Source organism: Chelonoidis abingdonii, chromosome 25 (assembly GCF_003597395.2).
Source record: "Chelonoidis abingdonii isolate Lonesome George chromosome 25, CheloAbing_2.0, whole genome shotgun sequence".
Lineage (NCBI taxonomy): Eukaryota > Metazoa > Chordata > Testudines > Testudinidae > Chelonoidis > Chelonoidis abingdonii.
Genome location: NC_133793.1, coordinates 8108404 through 8134190, shown reverse-complemented (window position 1 = coordinate 8134190; position 25787 = coordinate 8108404). Strand labels below are relative to the sequence as shown.

Genomic DNA, 25787 nt, shown 5'->3' with positions numbered 1-25787 from the left:
GGGGGGGCAGGGATCCTGTCTCGTCGGCATGGGGGGGTCGGTTAGTGCAGGGGTCGGTGGGGTGGGGGTGCTGGCTAGTGCGGGGGGCAGGGATCCTGTCTCGTCGGCATGGGGGGGTCGGTTAGTGCAGGGGTCAGTGGGGGGAGGCTGCCTCAGTAGGGTCTGGCCCCTCCCGGAGCACCGGCACCCGTGGTGAGAGAAGTGGGATCCTGGGGCGAATCCGAACCCTGCCCCTCCGCATCCACCGCTGGCACCAGGGTATGGGGGCCATGCGGCCATGTGAGGAAGGGGTCCGGTGCTGCCCACGACGCCTGCTGAGCCACAGAGAGAGGGGCTGAGCCCTGGCAGCACAGGCTGCAGCCGGCCCCTTCCCAGGGAGCCTTCTGCTCAGGGAACCCCTCCCGAAAGGCAGACCCATTGCAAAGCCATTCGTGCCTCACACCCGCCTAGGTTGCAAGCCAGCAAAGGGCTCAGGACAGCACGGTGTGACTGTCACTGACCTTCCTATATAGCCTCCCGGAAGGCAGACTGCCTCCTGTCCCTCTAATCAGCCGGCGCAGTCCTACTGCCTGACCACATGGCCCCATTCACACACCACTGGACAGGGAGCCTGTTGGTCCTGCTAGGCAAATTAGTTTAGTTCTCTCCCAAAACAGGGATTCAGGCAGCGATAGCAGTGGGATGCGCAGAGGGAACAGACTGGAAACCTGCTTTGGACTCTGGGCTTTTAAGGGTGGTTGAGGCGGCAGTGTGGACCTGCAAGGGAGCCAGAGGGCCTGGCTGGGTGAGAAATCCAGCCAAATAGTAACGGGGTTATTCTAACCCCCAGGCGGGTCTGGGGCCTGTAATGAAGTTAGACCCAAGAGTAAACAGGACCAGCTGGCACTGCATATACCCATGAGGGAGCAAAGCTCCCTGTTGTGGCTTTACTGAGGGAGGTTTTATTGGACTGTGTGGGAACTTGGGCAGTCTGGAAACTGACTTGCCGGTAGCTAGCTATAAATGAGAGCTCTTCCTACGGCAAGAAGATAATTGAATTGTGTGGCAGGGAGAGGATGGTTCTGTACAGGCAGGTGGGAGAGAAAAACAGAACAGGAGCACCCTGAAATAATCTTTTGCGCTGTACTAAGCTCAGAGTTCTTTACAAGTGTACCCTTATCCCATTTTACACATGGCGAAACAGAAGAACAGAGAAGTTAGGTCACCTGTCTAATTCCCACAGTGGCACAGCTGGGAATCCCTACTCCCAGGCCGCTGGGCCCCATATTCAAATTAGGTTATGTAATCTGAGGATTTGGTTTACACTTTTGGTCTTTTTTTCCCTTCCCCTTAATTTATTGTATAGCAACATAAGCAAAAGACTGTCCTCTCCATGCAGCTGCCTGCAGGCGGTTCAGGTTTCCCTGTTCCTCGTTTATCCATTTCCTCTTCCCTGGAGAAGTTTGCTGAAGGTGGAGAAAGTACACCTGGCAGCTGGAGATTTGCAGACATCATGTGTTGTGTGCTGCACCCCCTTCTTCCCAGCAGCCGCACCCATTGAAAGCGGATGCTGAGCTCATGTTTCAGACCTTTCCTGTAAAATGACTTAGAAAAAGAAATCAAATCAGTGTCCTGCGTGAAGTGTCAGCCCAAAGGTTTCAGTCCTTATTTTGAACCAGTCCAGCGTGTGGATGGTGATGCCTTATACACCAGCAGGTAGCTCAGAATTTCAATAGCTGCTTGGTCCCAGCTCATAGGCTGGTGCCTGGATTTACATTAGGGGTATTTAAACACTCAGATGCGTGGAGCAACGGGGATGGCTTGGGTGCCAGCCGTCCCTCTCACTGGATAACGTATGAGCCTCCCACCAAGGGACTGTACAACCTAATAAAGCAAGTGACGCTAGTAACCCCAGAATTGGTGCAAAATCCATGCCGGTGGTGGTGGTATGTGTGCTTAGGTGTGTGAGGAGCTTTAATCTGGATAGTTAAATGCTGTCCGAAAAGGAGGGAGAATGGGAACTGCCTGGGGAGGGAGAGCAGATAGCAGGGACTTAACCTGTGTTGCAAAGCTGGAAGTGCCAGGTGCCAGTGAGTGCTTCGCACACACCTGAGTCAGGGGCAGGTCCTGCAGCTGCATACCTCCACTGGGGCCTCAGGCGATAGCTGATTGGACTGTGCTGTTAGGCGGGCTGGGATGGGGAGCCAGGCCAGACCTCCCTGTATTTCCTGGGTTTAGCCCACCCAGCCTCCTTCTACTCTCATAGTCAGTATGTGGGGCCTCACGCTGTCCAGCCCAGAAGAAAGTGGGTCTGTTTGCTAACAGAGTCCATTGAAGAAGGAGCCCCTTGCATCACTTCCTGCTCAGGCCTTTCCCGCTCTCTTGAGAGCAGCAGGACAGAAGCCTCCTTGAGCAGGAGGAATGAATCAGGTAGGCTGTGCCAGGTTGGCATCAGGGCACTTAGAACTGAACTGTTGGCGCTTCCGAATGGCCTGTGTGTGAGGCAAGGCTGGAGTGCATCTCCTGCTGGCTGGCTGTACCAGACAGCACAGACAAGCGGCTAGTGTTTATTGCTGAGCAAAAGAGGGTGGATCTCCCCATAGACTTAGTCATTTCTGCCAGGCCGGAGACCTTCCCAGCTCCGGCTCTCTGGAGTCTCTTTCCCTGCAGGGACCTAGCAGAGGGCATATGAAGGACTGGGAAATGTGGACAGTAACCTATGACTCCTAAGTGAGACCACTTGAATAAGCTGCACCCTGAGGAGTGGGAGAGAAAGGCTTCGCTGGGCGTCCCCCGGCGGAACCTTCTCTCCCCACTACAGAGAGCAGAAGTGATTTGACTCTGCTGCCTCCTTCCTCGAGCTCCCCAGCTGGCCAGTCAAGGAAAGAGCCTCTTCCCTCAGCTGGCCAAGGACCCTCGCTGGTCCCTGCTCCTCCTGTAAGGCAGGGCTCTCCACCTTGCAGGGAAATGAGGCTGGGCTTGTTTCTTCGTTTGGCTAGATATGGAGCAGGTGGTTTGCTGTCATTCCGTAGTCCCAACCTTTTCTGTTTTGGGGTGGGGTTAACCTGGGTGTAGATTTATGCTGCTTTTCTCCTCCACCTGGGGCTGGAGTCTGTTGGGGCCAATCCTGCATTTGCGGCAGGGTAGGGTCGTCTGGATGCTACCCGTGCTTTGCTGGCTGGTTCGCTTGCATGGTAGAGAGAGCTTTATTCTTCAGAGCTCATCTGGTCCGGCTCAAGCTCTAATCCTCCCTTGGTGACGCCCTTGTTGGCTACTGGTTGTGATGTCAAGCCGGTGACTAACCTCAGAATGAGCTCATGTTCGTGCAAGGCAGCATGGGCTAGTGGTCTGAGCACAGGATGGGGGAGCTAGGAGCTCCTGAACTCTGATCTCAGACTGATACTGACACATCGTGTGATCTTGGGGAAGTTGCTTCCTCTATGTGCCTCAGTTTCCCCGTATGCAAAATGGAAATAATCCCTTCTTCGCATGGGCAACTAGTGAGTGTTTGCTAAGTGCTTTGGAGGCATTGATGTCTCATAAACCCTCTCCCTCAGGAAAACTCCACGCAGGTGGAAATGCTCCCACGCGGGATGTTTTTCAGATTTCCACGTGCTTAGTAAATATCTATCTAATTGGTCCTGAATTTTCTGTTCAGTTCTGCTGATCCCGCCCCCCTTTCTCACAGAGGCCACAACAGAAATCAGAAGGGGCCCAGAGGTGGGTGATGAGAATGATCAGGTCCTGGAAAGAGAGACTAAAGATTAGGATTGATTAGTTTTGAGAGAGGAGGGCAAACTAGAGGGGACATTATAAAAGACTATAAATCAAAGAATGGGCAAAAGAAAGTAGATCAGGCTCTGCAATTTACCCTTCCTCGTAGTATGAGAACAAGAGGACCATCAGTTAAAATGTGAGGCAACACAATTAAACCTGAATTCATTTGTACGTAATGTGAAATTAGCCTGTGGGACTCATTGCCACTAGTATCAATGAGGCCAAGATCTTAGCTGGGTTCAAAAAAGAATGAGCAGTTCCTTGGATGACCATTCCAGGGGATTGGAGATAAACACTCATGATTTAGGGGATAAGAAAAGCACAAAGGGCCAGATTTTTAGAACCATTAAGGTATCTAACTTCCTAGATTAGTGAGTTACCCTCTGGACAGGTTGCTCTCTTCAATGATCTGGGATTGGTCATTGTCAGAGGTGGGATCCTGGCTAGATGATCCAACCTACGGGTCCTACTAAAGCAATTCCTATGCTCCATCTGTCTAATCATTTCTAAGGTTCTGTCACTGCAGTGTCCGGCTGCTAAGATTGCCCCTTTCACTCCATTCTTTCCATTTGTCATCTCACTCAATGAGTTTTCCCATTCCATCTTAGGTGAGGATGGCAGAGAAGATCCTTGTGACAGGTGGAGCTGGGTACATCGGCAGCCACTGCGTGCTGGAGCTGGTGGAAGCTGGCTATATCCCTGTAGTGATCGATAACTTCCACAATGCCATCCGAGGTAAGGAGAGTCACTGCCACTCTGGGCTCTGTCCTGTCATCCTGTGGCCCCTGGTGACCCTCAGTCCCACTTGAGTGCCCATGGTCAAGGCCTGATCTCTCCTGGCGTTACAGAATAACCTGTCTCCCCAGGGGGAGATGCTCTTCCTGAAAGCCTGCAGCGCGTGCAGGAGATTGTGGGCAAGAAGATTCTTTTCCAGGAGCTGGATATCCTTGATGAGGCAGCTCTGCAGGAGCTCTTTCAGAAGGTGAGCACGTGAGCTAGCAGCGATCCTGCTGGGGAAGGGGAGAATATGCATTTCCTGCTGCGCAAGGTGCTGTGCTGACAGGGGGAAGCTGTTTGGAACATGTGCTGAGGGAGCAGCAAGACACACTTATCCACAGGACACAGGGAGGTTTTAGAGCTGGTCAGAAAATTGTCTTTTTATTTTTCCCCTCATGGAAAATTTCAGCATTTCTGGCAAGAAATCAGAAACTTGAAAAATTCCTGCCAGAAGCAGGATGCAGACCAAAAATGTGGCCCTGGAACTGTTATAGCAGGGCCTCCTGGTAGTCTGGATGCCTCATGTCCCTGTTCTCTATGGGCTGGATGTATACACCTCCCCTGACTCACAACTGTCTCCCTTCTTGCTGGCTTGCCGCAGTGCACCATGAGAGATGCAGTCTGGCTAGGGAACATGTCCCATAGAGAAGAATGGGAGTTTGAGGCACCTGAACTACAATTCCCAGGAGCCACTATGGTGGCATTTCCAAATCAAAACTTGGAGGTTTCAGGTGATGAGGTTCTTTTGACCAAAAGTCGAATTTTTCTGTGGCAAGCAGACACCTTTTTGTAGAGGCATTTTGTTTAGTCGAAAACCCAATTTTCTGTCAAAAAACAGTTTTGACAGAAAATTTCCAACCAGTCCTAGGGGCTTTTTGCAGGTGTCATTAACCCAAGTTCTTTCCCAGCTGGCACTGATCCTTGGCCTCTTTGTTTCCTTGCAGCACCATTTTTCAGCTGTGATGCACTTTGCGGGGCTGAAGGCCGTTGGGGAGTCCGTTCAGAAACCCCTGGAGTATTACAAGGTGAACCTCACAGGGACCATTCGACTGCTGGAGGTAAGCAGAGCCCTTGAGGCAGGGCACTGGAGTGCACTGGGGGCGTTCTGGGTAAAGGACTCAAAGGCACATGAAGCTGGGGATGCAAACAGATCCCTGGTGATCCCAGGGAGCTGTGTGCACATCCTGCTTAGTGATCATGGGGAGTGAAGATCCGGGGAGTGAAGATCCAGGGAGTAAGCCCAGCTGTGGGGGTGACCCTGTGCCCTCCATCACTCCAAGTTTCAGTCCAGTAGGGGCTCATGCAGGCTGACACCTCCCCCCATGCAGCTGATACCCCCTTGTTGTAATTCTGCATACAGGAGAGCAGAGGAGAAAGCCTGGAAGATAATTAGTGTGAGAGAATGGGAGGGATGGAAAAGCCCCTCTGGCTGCCTGGGAAGAAACCTCAGGATCTCTTTCCCCCTGTTCACGGTTGAATGAATATGCTTCTCTAGACTGTGGCCTTGGCCTGCTGTGATCAGCGGCGCTGAGAAGGTGGTTTCTCAGGAAAGCCTAAGCACCAGTGAGGTGCCTGAGTCAGTAGATAGCTCTGAACTGACCCTGGCACGGCACTAGGGGGCACTGTGCCTTGGCAGTGGTGCAAAACCAAAGGTCTGGTTGAGCGAGATTGTTCATGGTCCCCAGCACATTTAGTAAGAGTTGGGTTGTTACATTCTGAAGTTCTGTTCTGTCTCCCGGTTGGCAGCAGCATTCCTCAAAGAGCTGCTGAGTTTCACCCTGGAGGTGGCTACATTTCAGTGGTAATATATGGAGATTGGTCTATCTCATAGAGCTGGAAGGGACTCTGAAAGGTCAAGTCCATCCCCCTGCCTTCACTAGCAGGACCAAGTACTGATTTTTGCCCCAGATTCCCTAAGTGGCTCCCTCAAGGGCTGAACTCACAACCCTGGATTTAGCAAGCCAGTGCTCAAACCACTGAGCTATCCCTAGGTGGTCTGGTCCCCAGATAGGTTGGCTGTACATCAGTTTGTTTCATTCCCTGTATCAAGGGCTCTTTGCACATGTGCGCTGTTGTTAGTGGGCAGTTCAGTACTTGCTAACATGTACGTGGAGATTCCCATTGCCGAGCACACGGGAGAGGCTCTCCCTGCGGCTTGACACTGGACGGGTCCCTGCTTTCCCCTCTCAGACAATGAAAGCACACGGGGTGAGGGACATTGTGTTCAGCAGCTCAGCCACGGTGTACGGAGACCCTGCCTACCTCCCGCTGGATGAGAACCACCCGGTTGGCGGCTGCACCAATCCCTACGGCAAATCCAAGTACTTCATTGAGGAGATGATACGAGACCTGTGCAAGGCCGAAAAGGTAAGAAGCACCCACTCAGCCCTGTGCACACCCTTGAACCAGGGAGACTAGGACCCCAATAGGTTGGGCTTCCCCTCAGCTGGGTCCTAAGTCCGAGTATCTCCCCAGCATTCATGGCCCCACTCCATATACACAGATCTCCTCTAGCCTGTGAGGAATGGGATCAGCCATTCCTGCAGCACTGCTGAAAGCTCTCCCAAGCCTCGGCTCTGCTCATGCAGAGGAGTTAGGGGAGATTGGGGACACACACATACTTGCCCCCTAGTGTGGAACCCACAAGGATGGGGATCTGTGGAGGTTAGAGGCCAAGGCCCTTGCTTCTTCTGTGGGGAGCAAACTGCACGAGGGATGAATTTTCTGTCGAGTGACCCATTCCCACCTACAGGTTTCCCCGGGGACTAGGAAATCTGGGCTGTTTCCCAGAACTTTCTCAAGGCTTGGGAGATGGGTAGATGAACCAGGCAATGTTCAGACATCTGTGTTCATATTCTAGGGGTCCTTTGAACAGCATGGTGGGGGAGGGAGGGAAAGGAGTGCTGCATGAGCCATGAGAATCCCAGTGCTTCCTGGGGCCCTGTTTGCGCTTCCCAGGCAGTGTGTGTGACTGGCACTGTCTCTCTCCCAGGACTGGAATGCCATTCTCCTCCGGTATTTCAATCCCATCGGAGCCCATGAGTCAGGAAGAATCGGAGAAGATCCCCAGGGAATCCCCAACAATCTGATGCCCTACGTTGCTCAAGTATGAACTCCCCTGGCAGACTGTCTTTAACTAGTGCTCTGTGTAAGAGCCCCTGTACGTGTTCCCCTTGTGTGTCAAACGAGCAGACTGAACTCACGAGCCCTTTCCCTTGTGCAGGTGGCAGTGGGGCGCCGGGAGTACCTGAGCGTGTTTGGGGACGATTACAAGACAGCTGACGGAACAGGTGCGCTGCCCAGTGTTCTGGCTTATCTTAAACCCTGTTACATTAGATGGTGCCTGTTAAATCCTGCTCCCTGTGGCCCAGGATGACTGAGCTGCCTGGTGCATTCACTGACTGGTTTGCATTATTCTCCTGTTTCTTGGCAGGTGTCAGGGATTACATTCACGTTGTGGATCTAGCCAAAGGCCACATCGCTGCTCTGAAGAAACTGAAAGAAAACTGTGGCTGCAAGGTAGGAAATAGCTCTAGTCTGGGTGTTGGGGATTAGCAGAGCCATGATTCAGCAACATTAACGTGGGCTTAGCTAACCAGCTCCTTCGGCCTGAGCCCCCATTCCAAAGTAGGGGCTGTTGCTCAGGGGGAATTATATACACTCCTAGCGCTATGTGTTTATAAAGGCCTTATCTGGCAGTTAAAAGAGCCTATAGTCAGGGTGAGTCTGGTGTTAGTGCCAGGGGTCAGGTTGGACAGGGCCCAGCTTTCACATGTGGCTCCTGATTTTGGGAGCCCACCTTGGGCTAGCTGGGCCCCAGCTTTCAGATGTGCAAGTGCCCGCAGCCTGTTAGCTGCAGCTACTCCTCAATCAGGCCCCATTGTCTCAAGCTGAGCATCCAGAAGTCAAGGACAGTTTGAGGGTGGGGCCTGGTGCTTTAGTGAAACTGAAGGCTGGGCTGGGTGGCGCCCAGGCCCTCAGCACAGCAAGAGCCAGCAAGTTTCTTGTCCTACTTGCAGATCTACAACCTGGGCACAGGCTGCGGTTACTCCGTCCTGCAGATGATCAAAGCCATGGAGAAAGCATCAGGAAGAGAGGTACGGGTACTCACCCAAGGCCTTACCAAGCCTCCTGGCCCTGCATGAGCAACGCTTTCAAGGCTGTTCTCAAACTCTTTCCAGGGCATCTTTCTGCCCCTTGTGCTGGTAAAGCAGCAGTCAAGACAGCTGTCCCTGCTTCCAGCCTGGGGGAGCTGCTGCCTTGAGGTCTGTGGGGCCAGGTTGTTAGCTACATGGGACTGAGCCTTGTGCTGCCATCAGGACCCCCTGCAGCCTGTGTGGTGAAGTTCCAAGACTGTTGCCCCCCTGACACGGTGCTTTCCTTTCAGATAAAGTACAAGATCACGGCACGGCGGGAGGGGGACATCGCTGCCTGCTATGCTGACCCCGCCCTGGCCGAGCAGGAGCTAGGCTGGAAAGCTGCCTGCAGGCTGGACAAGATGTGTAAGTGCAACCCCTCCGGGCATGCTCTGACCTACCCCCACCCCTCACTCTACCTGGGCCTCATCTGGGCCCTCCTGGTGACTCCTGGGAGGAGGGGGACCATGAGGGCATCATTCAGTCTTATGCGCATTTATCCCCACCCCCCTTTAGCTCTCACCAGAGCTGCTTCCTTGGCCCAGTCACTTAACTTCTGCTTTGAGGGCGGAGGCTGGATGAGAAGCACCAGGGGTTGGTGCAAAGAGTCAGACACACCTGCAGAAACTAGAGGGTTTGGTTCAAGACTCTTGCATTGGCCCTGGAGGTATAGCCAGCAACCCTCCCGCCAGCAGGCTTAGTTCAGCCTCCATGGCTGCCACAGCCTGTTTCTCTCTGTGTCTTGCAGGTGAAGATTTGTGGCAGTGGCAGGTGCAGAATCCCACAGGCTTCAGCAACAACTAGAGCGTCAGCCCTGGGGTGCAGCCAGAATGGTGCCAGCTCACCAGTCTCAGTCCTCAGAGAGCTGCAGTTGCTTTCACTGCGGGGGTGGGCCGGCCTGAGTAATACTGGGCCAGTGACATTTTCGCCATTTAACCAGGAGCTGACTTTACTCATGGAACAGGGCAGTCAAGAAACAGTCTAAGGCCTGGCCTGGCCTCAGGGGGGAAGGAAGCCCCTAGCTCTACAGCAGCAGAGGGCTGAGCAGAGCCCAGCCCCACCCAGCTGCATTTAGCAGAACTTGCACAGCTTCAAACATCACAGCATGACTCAGTAGAGTCCCCCGGAAAAGGAACAGACACCTCTCCCCCTGCCCCCCTCAAGCCATGCTGGGCTCTGGTGCAGAGGGGCTTGCTCCTTCAGCTGCTGCTTCCCTCATTGCAGAGATGGTCACTGAGCACGGGCCTTTCCCTCTCACCTACCTCACAAGGACAGGACTCCACACACACACTGCAGCTTCCGAAGGGCCAGGCCATCTCTTCAGCATTTTCATATACACAAGCTCCTCCTGCCCCTGGGCTCCTAGTTCCCTGTGTGTGGGAACATCTTCCCTGCTCCTGGGGATGGTTTCCATCTTTCACCTTTTGGGGCTTGGGCACTGCCTTTTCCCTTCCCCCTGGAGCACTTTGCTCCCTGCCTCAGTTCTCTCACCCTTGTCTGTAAGGGACCAAATGAGATTTTTATTGTCTGGCAGACACAGGAGCCAGGGCCTGGTGCCTATGAGTCTGTTGTGTCTCACTGCGCTGAGCTAGCTCTGTGGTGTTCAATGGCCGGGCACAAGGGTGGCTTGGTCACTAACTCTTGTGGGACAGTGTGTGTGAAATCACCATCCCTTAGCCCAGCCCTTTGTGGCTGGCAGTATTTACAAGCTCACTCCACAAGTGGCTGCGGCAGCTACTTACTTACAATCAGACTCACCAAAGCCTGCCTGGGGCAACGGGTTGTTTTCCTAGCTCCTAGAGCTTTTATTTATTACAGAGAAGCTGTGAGCAATCAGGGGACACAGTGGCCAGGCTGTTTCGCTCTCACTTCCTACAGCTCATAACTGCTACTACTGAATGATGCATTGAGATTTTGACTTGTCTCAGGGGCCAGTGTGAGTCAAACTGTTCCTGCCTTTGAGATGAGGTGGCACAGAGCTGCTGTGCCCCAGTATCTCCCTGCATTAAAGAGACTGGCTCAACGACTTGGGAGAGGTTTATGTTTTCTTTAATCTCATATCCAAGGGTGTGGAACACAAACCCTCCCCAAGGAAGACCGAGAACTAAAAGCCATTTTCAGGAATGGACAGAAGCTTCTTTCTCTTTCTCCCTGCGGACTCAGCAGCCCCCAGCCCAGAGGAAGTTGCAGCTTACGCAGGGAGAGAGCAGCTCCAGGGAATACTCTGAGAACAGGCCAGTACTTTCATACATAAGAATGAACAGCAGGCCAGGCCCCCAGCCAGCCAGGATGCAGAATGTTCCAATTCACAGTCACATAGATCAGGTAGAACTGCCAGCCTTAATTTAAACTCCTGCGAGCTGCATTTCCCTCAGCCCAGGGAGGGGGCACAGCTTTAAACAGACCCAAGGAGGAGAAACAAGGGCTGTGTCCAAAATGAGACGAGTTAGTCCCGCCTCTCCCCTTCCCCCATGCAAGCAGCAACATAAATAAATCCTTTTAAAAATGGGTCCAACCTGACTGTGAGGCTCTCGAGAGGGTTATTGCTTTGTGCAGTGCTGGGCAAGCCGAGGACACAGCTGCATCCATGGACCAGGGTCAAGCCCCCTTTTCTCCTGCCTCTGGGAAGCTGCACCCCAGCCATGGGCACCATCCCTCACCTGCTCTTCCCCCCTGTGGGAGGGGTCCCATTTAGGATGGGCCTGAGTTAGTTGCTGCCTTCCCTGCTCTTGCTGGGGTTGCAGGGAGAGCCCAGCTACAGCTGGGAACAGCCAGCCCTGCCCCCAGCTGCAGTTCTAGCCCTGACCGATGCTGGTTAAGTCTACGCTGGGGGGGTGGGAGGGCCTGGCTCAACTGATAGAGACAGTGACTGCAGGAGGAATGGGGGGAGCAAGCCTGTACTGCTCAACAGCAACCCCCCAGGCCTGTTCAGGGAGAGGCTGTCCCTCAGCTGCAAGGGGGTGCAGGAGAAAAGAGGATGGATCCTCTGAGGGAGAGAGATCAGTCCTCTAGGCTGCGGGGTGCTGCTCTACCTGCCAAGATACATCAGCCAGCACCAGATGCCACATCCCCCTATCCCTGTGCCAGCACTAGAGGCTCAGCTGAATAGAGCAGGAAGGACCCAGCCTTCCATGGAGAAGGGCAAGGCCCCTGTGGCAAAGGCAGGCTCAGGTGACTTCATGAAAGCGATTCTGCCCCCAGCTCTTACGGATGCTCTCACCTTCCCTGCTGGGACAATCCCTGCCTGCGGCCAGCAGGCTGGTGCCTGTGGGCAAGTGTGCAGAGCCCTCAGGGCTATGTGGCCATAGCAGCAACTGGCCCCAAGCCGGGCTCTGGGACTGGCAGCGCCCTGGGCAGTGGGAAAAGGCTCTCCAGCATTTGCTGATGAGACAGCTGAGCTGACATGGGCAATGGTGGATGCTGGTGACGACGACAAGGCTGGGAACAAGTCTCCTGCCTGCATCTATCCCAGCCCAGGACAAGAGCATCAGCTGGAGCTTTTCCTTCTGTCCTTCTACCTGACCTGACCTGACCTGACCCTGCTGTAGCAGCAAGAGACGCTCCTGACTGAGCCAGCACCCAGGGCAGAGCTCAGGGGAAATACACTAGGAAGCTGGCTGTAAACTGCAGTGATTTGTCTTTGCCTCCTTGCCTAGCTTCTAACAGTGCGGTGATGAGAGAAGAGATGTGCAGGGATGCCCCAGCACACAGAACAGAGAAGATTGTAAAAAGCAACAGGAGAAGGAAATCCCTCGATTATCTCTAGAACAGCTGAGCCGCTGCACCCTGGCAGCAGAGACACAATCAGACGCAGTGTGGAGCCCATGGGCATGGCTGCCTTCCTGTTGGGGGTGCGTGTAACAGAGCACATGGCAGGAGGGGTGTGGACATGGAGAACGTAGGTGGCTACCTTCCAACCCACGTGTGCTGCCAGCTCCCTCAGCTGTGCTGCTGGGAGAGGGAGCAGAGCAGAGTTTAAGGTACAGTCCCAGTGTAGCGCTCTCTGGCCCAACGGCCCCTGAGCTGGGCCCCTCGGAGGCTCAGGTTCCAGAGGCTGATTTGTTTTAAAAACCTCTGAATCGTCCCGCCATGGAGACCAAAGGACTGTGCAGCTGCCGAGAGGCCATGACCCACTGGGCCACACCGTGGGGTCATCGGGCCTTTCTAGGTAGCTTTCCAAAGCTCTCAAGCTGAAGACCAGGGGACCATGGGCCAGCAGCCCTCCCCAGATCCCAGACATCTCCTGCTTTCCAAGGGAGGGATCCCTGCTAATACTGCAACAGGAGACACAAGAACACGGAAATCAGCCTGAGTTAGTGCTGAGCTCACCTCCACAGCCAGGTTGGATATAGGAAAATCAAGGGGATCAAAATCCTCAAGGGAAAAACGAGAGATAAGGCCACACTGGACTTGGGACAGTCTCTACCTTAAATAGCTCCACTCTCAACTCAGGGAGCATCGGGGAGCAACACCCCACACACCTGAGGGACCGTGGTGCAGAAGAGACAGGAGAGGGAAGGACTGAAGGGAGGGAAAACAACTGGAGTTGAGGTTGGTTGCCATGGCTTCCGTTTGCAGCAGACAGGATCAGTGGGAAAGATCAGCAGTGGTGACCTTGCATCCTTTCCCTGCGACAGTCTCGAGTGGCTCCGCTTAGATCCGGGGCAGCAGCTTCTCAATGAATTCCTTCACCGCCATCATCTCCTGGACACAGACCACGAGAGCCCGTCACACACAGGGGCTGCCCCGGTGCCTGCGGAGGAGCGTCCCTCGGGGCAGGGCCTAGAGCTGGGAGGACACTGCAGGGGGTGCCTTGGATCCAGCTTTTCAACAGCCCGAGGGCAGATGCTGCCATTGCAGACAGTCCCCTGAGCTGGGTGCTCCTTGGGCAGTGGGCAGTGCAAGACCCCAACCTAAATGAAGGAACAACCCCCAAACTAGACATAGGGGCCGGTGCTCCCCAGATTCATTCAAATCTAGGCTTCTACACCCTTAGCTGGGACCATCTCCCCCATCCTGGGGCCAGGGAAGTTCGGGGCCCATAGCCACCCTCCCCCACACCAGGCCTCATTGCAAAGGCCATTGCCCTCACCCCGGACTCATGATTCAGAGCCGTGGCAGCGAAACTGCAGCCCCAGCCACCCTCTTCTTCAAGAGGAAGATGCAGCCTTCACATAGTACAGATCCCAGCCAGCAATGCACCACCACGAGCCAAGCAGCCCGCTGATTGGATCCCACCAGGGCACTGCATGCTGGGATCTGTAGTCCACGCAGTCCACATCTACAGAAAACGTGAGGATGGGCACAACCTGCTCCATATTATGAGACTCCGGTGGGGCCCGCAGGCTCAGGTGCAATACCCAGATGCCCCTGACCCCAGCCCTCTGCGCCTGCAGCTGACTGACCTGAGGGCAGGAGCTGTGCATCATTCCAGGGTAGGTTTTGAATTGAACCTTCGTGGGGGTGACGACGGATTTCAGCTTCTCGGCTGTGAGGGCTCCGAAGCGGACAGGGATCATGGGGTCCATCTCACCGTGACACTGCAGGATGGCGATATCCTTGTTCACGCCGTTGCTCGCTGCCTGCAGCACAAAGAAGAGGGCTTAGTGGTACCAGGGCATGGCGGGATGCCTGGCTGGGGAGCAGATGAGCGATTGATGCAGTGTCCTGCCTAAGGGCGACCTGTGCCATCACCCCTAGTGCCACCAACTCCACCAGGGTGCTTGCTGTCCACAGTCTCTGGTGGGGTTTCCTGAGTAAGAAGGTTCTGTGATGGGCAACAGCAAAGCCCCCTCCATCCCCATCCACCCCCCCATCTACTTCCATCCCACACGGTGCCTTAGCAAATAACAACCCCGAGGCAGACAGATCGCTGGTACCTGAGGGAAGGCCTTGTGTAGCGGGAGCCAGCAGCTGAGAGCCACGATACCAGCCAGCTGGTATTGGGAGGTGAGCGCCGTGTAGAGTGATAGGGCACCGCCCTGGAACATACCAAGCACAGGACCATGCAGTAGAGCTGCTGCCTGGAGCTGCAAGCCCAGCAGAGTCCAACCCCAAGAGGGGAGCGACCCTTCCCAGTGCAAGTGACACCACCTTCTCCCAGCCAGCGGCACTGCCCCCCGGTGTATAACCACATGCACAAACCGCCCCTGGAGGACAAGGTTCCCCTGCTTGGGAATGAAGTTGAGAAAGCCACGAAGTCTAACCCAGCCATGCCCCTGCACCAACACGGCCAAGGAGCTGGAGCCAGGCAATGCTGCTGTTCCTGTTGGACAGCAGGCTCGATGCAAGTCCCCGGCCCCAGCCTGTACCATCAGTGCTTACCTGTGAGAAGCCCCCGAGGATGATGCGGTTGGATGGGATGCCATTCTTGATCTCATGCTCAATAACTGCTTTAACTGGAAGAAGCCAGAGAGAGGTGGGTTAGCTCAGGATGGCCAGGGGGTCCTACAGTGTCACACAGGAGCTGAGATCTGCGCAGGGCAGAATCAGGGCAAGGCCCCAGGTGTGTTCTCCACAGGACACAGGAAGTCTGAGATGAGGGACAAGGGAAAGGACAGGAGGAGCAGAGGCAAAGGCAGAAGCGAGGATAGATCCTGCTCCCATCCAGGAGAACAAGAGGCCGTGGTGAGTCAGGTGGAAGGGATGAAGACAGGGCTAGACAGAGGCTGGGGAAAGGCTCTCAGCACAAGTGGCTGCACCCCCACTCCTCTTACGGTTTTCAGCTGCTTTCTTGATTCCAGCTTCATCCTCAGGCGCGTCCGGACTCAGCCCCATCAGATCGAACCTAGGAGGGAACTCAAGTGAGATCAGCCCCCTCCTCACTCTCCCAGTGTCCATGGCACAGGGGAATCTCAGGACCAGATGCACCCACCCCCTCTCCCCTGGGGGGACTCCAGCTATTTCCCTACCTACCTTTCCCTCTCCTCCACAGGTGGCTGGAGAAAGACCCTTGATTCTACCTGCCACTGCCTCAGGCTCCCTCTGTAACACAAGCCATCCACATACCCCCCACCCACCCCCAAACCCCGCCAGCAGCCCCACGAACTGACCAGGAGGGCATCACCATCTTCATGTTGAGGGTTACAGGAATCCTTGGCCTGCAGAGAAAGAGAGATTAAGGCAAGTGAAACCACCCAGGTGGGAGCCTGTCCCAGGGCAGGGGACCTGCAGCAGGAAAAGTGATCCTGGACCTACCGCCCAAGGGATCCCGCCCAGAGAGGCTGCCCAGCTAGCCCCAGAGAGGGCACTTTGGCCAACAAGCTTCCAGCCCTGCACCAAAGAGACTAATCTGTAACAGGTTTCAGAGTAGCAGCCGTGTTAGTCTGTATCCACACAAAGAACAGGAGTACTTGTGGCATCTTAGAGACTAACAAATTGGCAGCAGCAAGTGAATGAAGCAGCATGACGCGCCCCCTAGTGGTACATCCTGCCACTAGCTGGAGGCTCACCAGGGCGGAACAAGATTTAGCTAGAGTCCCTTAGGCCATGGCTACACTGGCGCTTTACAGCGCTGCAACTTTCGCGCTCAGGGGTGTGAAAAAAAACACACCCCTGAGCGCTGCAAGATACAGCGCTGTAAAGCCTCAGTGTAATCAGTGCCGCAGCGCTGGGCGCTCCAAGCTACACCCGTAGAGGATGTGGAGTACGCGAAGCGCTGGGAGAGCTCTCTCCCAGCACTGGCGCTGCGACCACACACACTTCAAAGCGCTGCCACGTTTCAAGTGTAGCCATAGCCTTAGAGTATCGCTGGCTCAGACAAACACTCGTTGCCTATGGCGAGGCATGACTAGGCCTCACTCACCTCCACCAGGGACCAGAGAATCCAGGGAACTGGAGCAGAATTTGCATGGATCCCCCCCTGCCCTATCCAGGTGGGCCTGAGGAACCACCCTTCTGGGGCTGAACAGCAAACTGTTTCCCTCCCTGCCCTCCACATGCAGCACCCCCATGTCCGGCTGGGATCCTCCCCTTTTTAACATATGTCCAATCTCACTGCCTACCCCTTCCCCAGCTGCTAACTCCCCATGTGCCCTCAGGCTCTCGGCCCGGCTAACACTGGCCCAGTTACACGTGCAGAGGTCCCGCACATCCAGCTTCCCTCCTGGAGCAGGTAGTGTTGTGTGCTGTTGCCTAGCAGCCCATCCAGGGACCTGACATTTGGGGACTGGCTCTACTCTTGCCTTGTTTTTCTGCTGCTGAGTTGGGGAGATGCTGACAGGGCAGCAACTGCTCGTTCCTGTCCTGTTAGGATAGGACGCCCAGGAACGGAGGGTCTCTGCTCACTAGGACGCTGCTCCGGTGCTTCCCCGGGATGGGTGAGTGCACATTTGTGTTGCTAACAAAACAGAAGCTGCTGAGGCATCAGTGCTAGGGCCTCGCAGGGTATGTTAGGCACTACTGCTTTATACTGACCTGGCCTGCTCAGAGAAGGGACCTGAGGCCGATGCTCCCTGTGCTTCTGGCTGCTCAGTGCAGTCACAGGGAACAGCTAAGCAGAACAGGGAGGAAATCATACCCTGGGTAGCAGCATCTCACTCATTACACAGCTGCGCCTGGAAGCCAACTATCTGCCTCTCGAACAGAGACTGGGGGCCATTCCTGGACTCTGGAGGGAAAGGCAGTCAGCTGCCTGCAGAGCCGGGGAGACGTCTTCCTTGGCTGTTTTAGAATCCCTTGTTCCTCCTTCCCAAGTGCCCAGCTGAGGACAGCGTGCCTTGCACTCTGGTGGGACATGGCCGGTCATGAGACACAAGCCTTTCCAGAGTGACGCTGACTTGTCACATCACAGGCACTGGCTAGCGTGTGCATACTTCACCCTCTGCCGGATTCACTGTCGGGCTTACTCCAGGGACAGAGATCGTGTTGCCCTCGAGTGGCTGCAGCCTACAGAGGATATGAGCCCTAATCCCAACACAGCTGACACCAATTCTCCTTTAGCTGTGTATGCATGAGGCTTAACTGGTGACCACTGCCTGTGACCATGGATCCATCACACAAGTTTTGAGTGCCATGTGTCCAACTCGGCTGCCCATCCTTCAGTCAGCGCCCCCTGAAAGCTTCACCGTCACTGATCTACTAGGGGAAAGACAAGTTCCCCCAGCTGGAACTCTAGGGGAAAAGTCCACAGCAAGGAGGGGAAGTGGGAAGAGATTATGGGGCAAAGGAAGGGAACACTACAGCCCACCAGCTCTGCCCCCTGACCAGAACAGGAGCTGGCAGGAGCACATCCTGTGAGAGCACCACCTGTCCCAGCCAGCTCAGAGTGGGAGGGGCGAGCCCTGCCTGGGAGCAGCAGAGTGGGACAGGCTCCAATGCTAATTTCCATTCAGGTCAGTGACTACCTGGTGAGATATTCTCCCCCCACTAACTAGGAGACTTTTTCAGAATTCCCCCCGATCAGGGGCAGAGGTGATACTTACGCGTGAGGGCAGATATATTTCACATATGGGAGCCGGATGGAAGATAATGCCTCAGCCCAGCTGTGCCTAACAGGGGAGAAAAGAGACAGTTCAAGCCTTGCATGCTACAAACTGTGAGGCAAGGTACCACCCTGCATACTGGCACCTCCACTCTATCACCACCATGTCATCCCTATAGAGCCAGGCTAGGTACCCTCCTGTCCACTAGGAGGGGCAGATGCTCTGGAGCAGGGATCCCAATCCATTCTGCTCAGTGCACTGGCAGTAGTTCATGAAGAGCCTGGCCACACCATCAATCTCCTTGCCTAAGCACCATGATGTATCAACCCCGGCAGCACAAAGCTGCCCGTCTCTCGTACAGCTAGGCAGAGAGACCCAGAGCAAACAGTCACACAAGGTTAACAGCTAGTAACGGAGGCGTTGTTATTAGACAGGAAGGCATTCTGCAGAGACAGGGCCTCTGTGTATGCAGCAGCTTTCGGTTACCTTAAATCAGCCTCACACAATGAATGATAAAGCAGCTACCTAGGCATAGAATTTACTCCCGCCCCCCACCCAGGGTAATGGAAAAACAAATTATATTTTACTAGCCTTCAAAAAAATCCTCTTGCCAGGAGAGCAGAATGTTGTGAGGCGGCTGGAAATCACAAATATTAAAGCTGAAATCCAGATAGCTGTTGGCCAGAGACGCCCACACTAGGGTCATGGGATCATAACTGGCTGCACTCGCTAGGCTATTACCATCCCTTCTCCATCTGGGGAGGAGCAATACCATGCCCCTGCCAGACAGGCAGTGAAGCAATTTCCATGTATTTAAATAACACAGATCCAACAGGCTTATCTGCCTGACACCTGCTCTGTGCGGCTACCAAACAATGCACTTTTCAAATCCTAGTGAAAGCAGGCAGCATGGATTCTCGGAGTACCACTTTACAGCCAGACAACAAGGGCCAGTGCTCCAGAAATACTCACCCTGTGTCTCCGAGCCCATGTAAAAAAATGACCTGTTAAATTAAGGAGAAAACAAAGGTATTAGCCAGCATAACAGCTGGTGAACTCGTGGTGAGGCAGGTCTGGGATTTAAAAAGCAGCCACGTGGGGCATTGTGCAGGGCCATTCAGTCACAAACAAAAGCAGAGCCGAAATTACCCAAGCTAATGACATGTCCCTGTGCCCTAGAGAATCATAGGACTGGAAGAGACCTCGAGAGGTCATCTAATCCGGTCCCCTGCACTCATGGCAGGACTAAGTATTATCTAGACCGTCTGAGAACGATGCACTGAGTTGGGACAGACACACAGATTTAGTGTTATAGGATCTATTTATCACCACCTTACTCGTGGGCACTGGCTATCTCGAGCTGTCTTCATGGTTAAACAGCCTAGACCAGGGCTGTTGAACCTGTCACTAATGTGCCTACCCGATCATTCTGGAGAGCACAGGTTTGAGGACTGGGCTGGTGCTCCCCAGCGATTTACATTCTCCCTCAGTAAGGAGCAGAAATCTCATCACTTGCGATTTTTAAAACTAGACAGCCTTCTAACAACATGTGCTCTCAGGAGGCAACCCTGCCTGGGCCCCCGCAGATTCCAGCTACTTCTGATTCTGCAGCAGGACCGAATCTAAACAGCTGACTTTAGGGAAACAAAAGGGTTCTCGTTAAAGGCGCCCATGAAGGGTTTGCCTTTGGAACTTTGCAGGGAAGATTCTGAAAGCACAAATGGGAGTTAAGCGCCCAACTCCCATTGACCTTCCAGGAGTTGGGCACTTAACTGCACTCTGTGCCTCTGAAAACCTCCCCGACCCCCCTCTTTATTCACCGTTAGCTTTTAGATAGCGATGGGCATTTATAAATATCAGCAATCACTACTCCACTCTTAGAGGCTTGCAGAGAGCTCCTCCTCCAGTTTTATCCTTTTCCACTGAGGAAACATGGATCCAACCCCTCACCCCAGTTCCTAGTGACACCTGAAATTGGCAAGGCTTTGTCACCGGGGACTGGGTGGCTCATAGAGGATTTCAGCTCCAGGGCTGTCAAACTGGCAGCTTCCACTTCCAAGAAGGGAAATAAGGCTGTTTCATTTACTTCCTTGCTAGTGCTGCAGCAACACCAACACAGCCAGCACAACTCAGCGAAGCAGGGCTAGCTCCTTGTTCCCAGCAGGTACAAGAGAACACACGGGTTTTGTGCAGCTCCTACATAAATAGCAGTGTGAGTTTTTAATTTCAAGAGATGAAGATACTTTGAACCCAAGGGAGGCTGCCCCTCCGAGTGCATCACTATCTCAAGATGGGCCTGAGCTACAGGACAGCGTCCCCTTTGCATTTAATAACGACAGTGGGAAAGAAAAAGGCCAGTTAACCCCCTAATCAGCCGAGGCTAGAGCAGACGGACAGAGCAAAGACAAGCCTTACCGCTGCAGTCTCCCGTTCTGCCCCTGAAACAGTCACCGCATCAGCAAGGAGAGGGACAGACATGTTGTTACCACACATACACTGAAAGGAACTCCAACAGCTGGCACCTGCAAGGAAGAGAGACAAAATCAAGTTGCAAATCCCAACTCCAGTCTGAGAGGCTGGCGGTCAGATGGGGCTGGTACCGACAGATTAACACCAGCTCAAAGCCAGCTCAGCATGGTGGTGCCTGGAAGCTGCTGCCATCTGATGGCTGTCCACTGAGGCCTGCGTGGAACAGGAGTTGAAGGGCTCAGTTCAGTTCATAATGGGCCATGGAACCAACATTATTCTCCTCCTCTAAGGCTGCTCCCTTCAGGATGGGGGTGAGACACATTGTGGGACACTGGAGAAGCTTGTACCTGCCTGGACTAACAGGGATCTCGTCTCCGGGGCTCTCAGCTGGGCAGCTTTCACAAGAAATAAACATGCACAAAAAAGGAAGTGAACTTTGCAATCGCCATCCTAATGAACCCTGCACATACGTGCCGCCTAAGACACGAACGTCACGCACGCCAGTCACATATTGACTAACACACTGCAGTTTCAGCAGATCGCTTACAGGTCCTCAAACTAAACCAACCCAGGGTTTAGATTGACCTGAGTGGACAGCCCAAAATGCATCGCCCCAGTGATGCTCAGAGAGGGTGACGTGGAGCAGAACTCCAGGCTTAGCTCAGGAAAGGCGAGAGAGCTCATATTGAACTAGTTTCAAAGCTCCTGCCTCTTCATACAGAGGGGAACATGCACGTGATGAACTGCAAAGCCTGGAAGCAGCAAACAGCACTTCTGAATTAAGCTTTTTGGGGGGGCGGGGGAGTGTTGGAAGTGAGGATAGGTCCTGGGCTTCGTCATCTCTATTCTCCCCTGAGGGCATCTCACCAATAACTGCAACCTTAATAATCCCCAAACTCTGTGTCTGCCGATCCCTGCCTGTCAGCTCATGGCAAGGGTTTGTGTCTCCCTTCCTGCCCAGACCAGGGCTCTGCGCAGCACCCTCCGAAGGACCTTGGGAGGCTCTGCAGGGAGGACATCTCTGGGAGCATCAGCCAATTATATTTTGTTGCAGCAGAACAGATTCAGCTTAAGCCTGGCTGCTTGGGAGTCAGAAATCAGAGAATGTTTCCCACTTATGGGCGGCTGATTGGATGGTGAAACTTGACTCTTGCTTCTGTTCATTGCACCTTAAGGTCAAGGTTATTGATCACACTGGTAACAATGCAGGGACTGGAGGAGTCAAGGGCCAGTTCTGGCTCAGTATACCTCCCTGGCTGTCATGGGAGCCATGCTGAGGAGGTCTCAAAGGCAAGCTCTGCCTGCAGCCCTCCACTTTTCAACCAGCTCAGTGACACACATTTTACAATGCTAATAAACCAGACAGCCCTTTGTTACCAGCTACGCCCACAGACCCAGCTGGATAGAAAACAAGCAACATTCATCTGCTGGTATTACAGCTACATCACCTGCAAAATCTTCTTTGCATCTATTACTATAACCACCATCACGCCCACCTCAAAGCGCAGACAAACACTGCCGGCACATTTAACCTCGCCAAGCAAGGTTACAGCTATTGCCAATCCTGGACATTGATATCATATCCAGCCACAGAACGGGTGCAGCGTGGGCACAGGCCACTTTCCCGCACTGTCCCACCAGCGTCTCTCAGCTATACCCTGGAGGGAGCTCCATCCCCATGGCCCAGTAAAGTCCTTGGCCTCTCTGCTGAAACTGCCCAGATGGGTGCCAGTCACCACCAACCGTGCCAGTGATTTTGATGATGTGGAAACCTGCCCAACAAATACTAAACCCAGATCCACCAAACTCATTTCACGGACCAACGAACAGTCATATTTTCAGACTCTAATCAAATATTAGAAGAACGAGCTCATCAGACCTGGCACCCAAATGTCACATGAGCAGCCACAGAGACTGAACCCACATATTACTGCATTTCCCATGTTCAGAGAAACCAGCGGGGAGGAACAGCACTTGCCAGAAAGGTAGAAGACAACAGCCCCAAAGAGCCGATTCTTACTGTCCAGTATAGCCTATCCTGTCCTGAGAATAGCCACTAGTTGAGTACAACAACCTAAGATAGATGCATAGATTAGTTAAAATGTGCTCCCTATATTGGATAGGGACTGATTCCCCAATCCCCCCCGCCTCTGCTCTCACAGGCTGTGAAGGGCTAACAGATGGTATGGCAGTTCAGAGAAGCCCCCAGGATATTTAACCCTCTCTGAGCTGGGAACCTCCAGGGAGCATTCTCCTAAGCTCTCCAATGCTCTATGGTTTCGGTGGTGTCAGAAATGCCATAAAAATAGCCCACTGCTCCAACGTTTGAGCATTTATGCCTCACAGTTAGTGCAGAAGCAGCCACAAAAACAAGACGTTAAGGGACACTCTGTCAGGCCCCAAAACATGTTTTATGCAAAACAATCAAAAGTAAATTAAAAAAAAAAAACAAATGTTAAAAGAAACCTCTGCAAGATTTGGGAAATTTCAATTAATGTGGCTTTTTGCTTAAATTTAAGCAGCCCCTTGGAGTAGCCATTCAGTCACTGGCATATTGACTATGAGTCCTATATGAGACCTGAGAGAAAAACAGATTAGAAATAAAAGAATAAACTGACCTGTCTATTTTCAAAGTCCAACTTTGGGGTAAGTAGCTGGGGGGCGAGCGGGATAAATAGCATAAATGTTGAAAAGTACATGAAATTTTGAATAATTTTTCCTTTCTAAAAGTCTCACATTTTATCAGTAACAAAGATAAGAAATGCATTCATTATTATTATTAATTAGAGACCTGCGCATTTCATTGCTCAAGTAGGCCAAGCTCTCTCTGTTAGCCAACTTAAGTGCAAGTGAAGGCTGGCAAGCAGGGTGGGGGACGTGGGTTGCCAGAATTGGAGGATGAGGGGCCCAGCTCGGGGAGGGAGGAAAGGAAACTGGCTAGAGTTGGGGGTGAGGTGCCTGAGGCGGGGGAACTGGACAGAGCTGAGGGGTGAGGGGCCAGGCTCAGGAGGGCTGAATGAGAGCACAGCTCAGCTTACACTGCCAATGAAATGCAAGCTGCTGCCTGTGATGTGTGTGGGTAGCAGCAGAAGACACCAGAGAATTTGCCCTGCCTACAGCACCAAATGGGCAGTCTGTAGGCTGGATTTTGGTGGAAATCAGGCTTTTCTGGCTTTCTGATCCTCACCAAAATTAGTGGGGTTCGGCCCATTGATACCTAAAACATTCCCTGAAAGTTTGGAATTGATCAGATATGGTTTTAAGAAGTTATCATGTCAGATGCAGTCAGAGAAATGCCATCAAGTTGAGTGTAAGCTGTGGATTCACTCAACTACAGAGGTTCTCATTGTCACAAAAGACAAAAATATAAGGTAGTCAGAGCCTGCAGTTTTAAAACCTACTGAGCCAAATTCATCCGTCACGTGACTCCATCAAAGTCAACAGAATTACACCAAGGGAGAATTTGGCCCCATGACTTTTATCCTTACTTTCTCCTTAATAGAATTTGGCCAGGAGACGGTCAGTCTGAGCTTGTGGCAACAACCTGCATCAGTTCTTCTTTTATCCAAAGCAATTCAATTTCCCTAATTAATCCACTCCTTTCTACTATACAATAAAAATAATCATATCCCCTAGCTAACCCAGAGAAGTGCTTCACACATGGATAACCTATAACACAGCCCTCACTCAATGGATCCCCAACACCTCCCTAAAGGCTCCTAGTGTGTTTCTCTCTCATCCCTTTTTCTGGTCTCTCACCCAATCAATACCAGAATCCTTTTTGCCTTTCCCCAGACAGAGCACTCCACGTAGGAGAGGATCTTCTCCTCTGCCACTCCTACGCTCTGGAACAACTGTGTATCAGCTCTCAAATGTCATCCAGACACACTTCTCTCTCCTGCCTTGCCTCCTCATTGATTACTGGGTTATGACCAACACTCTTGTTTGACTGTCATTTATGGTGCTTGCTACCTTGTGCTGTGTTTTGAGTGCATACAGTTGTGCTGTGTTTTGAGTGCATACAGTTGGCAGAATAATACATTCTACACCAACTTCTCTGAGTTGTCTCCTGCAATATCCTTGCACTGACCCAGCTCCCAGATTCCCTACATTATTCCAAGTACTACATCACAGGTAACTAACCTCTGGCTCCAGAGCCGCATGTAGCTCTTCAGAGGTTAGTAAGCGGCTCCTTGCACAGACACTGACTACGGGGCTGGAGCTACAGGTGGCAACTTCCCAGTGCTCACTGTTCAACTCCTGCCTCTGCCACAGGCCCTGGCCCCAGTTCACCGCTTCCCCCAAGGCCCTGTCCCTTCCCACCTCCTTCCCCAAGCCTAGGGTGACCAGATGTCCTGATTTTGGGGGCTTTTTCTTATATAGGTATCTATTACCCCCCACCCCCGTCCCAATATTTTACACTTGCTGTCTGGTCACCCTACCCGAGCCTGCCGTGCCCTCACTCCCCAGAGCCTCCTGCATGAGGCACAGGGAGGGAAGGGAGGCGCTGATGGGTGGGCGGCTGGCAGGCAGGGCGGGGCTGCTGATGTATTACTGTGGCGCTTTGGCAATGTACACTGGCAAATTCTGACTCCTTCTCAGTCTCAGGTTGGCCACCCCTGCACTTACCATGTCTTCTCTCCCTGGATATGATCCCCATATCATATCCCTACACTTCCCCTACCCTGAGCCACCAAATGCTTCGTTAGCCTGCAGGCAAACACAACAACTTTCCCTATATCATCATATACAGTCAATTGCAACATCTCTCTACCAATTTCCAACAGTACAACACCCTCATACCCCACACAGATTGCACAGCTCATTCACAGAGCAGCTCTAGTAGCTTCAATAGCACATCCCACCGCATGCGGCTCATGAAATTCTTGGGGCCATTTCCACCTGACCCCGTAGTCCAAAACTCCCCTGGCCTCCCCCCCCCACCCCCATTACCATCTCCTGAGATGTGTCTCAGCCCCAGCCATCACCCTCCCATCTCAGTGTGTCTCCGAACTAGATCAAGTTCTATCTCTGCCTCCCTTCCCCCTATAGCCCATTCTCCCTCCACAAATACTTTGGCCATTACCCCCCACCACACTGACCCTTCCCCCATATCTCCCCGCCCCCGCTTCCCATAATAGCTCATTTCCCCCCAACCCCTCCCTCATGTCTCCTCCCCACAATAGGTCGGTTCCCCTCCCCCCCACTCACCCCTCCCCACAATAGC

At 53.2% G+C, this 25787-nt stretch overlaps 2 protein-coding genes across 3 annotated transcripts in view; one reads left to right on the top strand and one right to left on the bottom strand.

Annotated features, from left to right (window-relative positions):
• GALE (UDP-galactose-4-epimerase) overlaps positions 1-10610 on the top strand; it is an 11374-nt gene extending 764 nt beyond the window's left edge. The window contains exons 1-11 of one of the 2 annotated variants that reach the window (XM_032789560.2): positions 540-2409; positions 4365-4491; positions 4623-4738; positions 5478-5591; positions 6724-6900; positions 7526-7639; positions 7757-7823; positions 7967-8052; positions 8553-8630; positions 8921-9035; positions 9418-10610. In XM_032789560.2, coding sequence (XP_032645451.1) covers positions 2401-2409; positions 4365-4491; positions 4623-4738; positions 5478-5591; positions 6724-6900; positions 7526-7639; positions 7757-7823; positions 7967-8052; positions 8553-8630; positions 8921-9035; positions 9418-9473 — 1059 coding nt within the window. In that variant the 5' untranslated portion in view covers positions 540-2400 and the 3' untranslated portion in view covers positions 9474-10610. Of the gene's footprint in view, positions 1-539; positions 2410-4364; positions 4492-4622; positions 4739-5477; positions 5592-6723; positions 6901-7525; positions 7640-7756; positions 7824-7966; positions 8053-8552; positions 8631-8920; positions 9036-9417 lie in introns of those variants that run through there. The other variant, XM_032789559.2, reaches the window with a different exon arrangement.
• Positions 10611-10702: 92 nt separating this feature from the next.
• Positions 10703-25787, bottom strand: part of LYPLA2 (lysophospholipase 2) — a 16915-nt gene continuing 1830 nt past the window's right edge. Inside the window, exons 2-10 of the mRNA XM_032789564.2 lie at positions 20507-20613; positions 19064-19095; positions 18092-18157; positions 15722-15769; positions 15386-15456; positions 14994-15067; positions 14549-14650; positions 14075-14251; positions 10703-13373 (exon numbers count right to left, since the gene is read on the bottom strand). Of these exons, the coding sequence (XP_032645455.1) occupies positions 13323-13373; positions 14075-14251; positions 14549-14650; positions 14994-15067; positions 15386-15456; positions 15722-15769; positions 18092-18157; positions 19064-19095; positions 20507-20584 (699 nt within the window). The 5' untranslated portion in view covers positions 20585-20613 and the 3' untranslated portion in view covers positions 10703-13322. The remainder of the gene's footprint in view (positions 13374-14074; positions 14252-14548; positions 14651-14993; positions 15068-15385; positions 15457-15721; positions 15770-18091; positions 18158-19063; positions 19096-20506; positions 20614-25787) is intronic.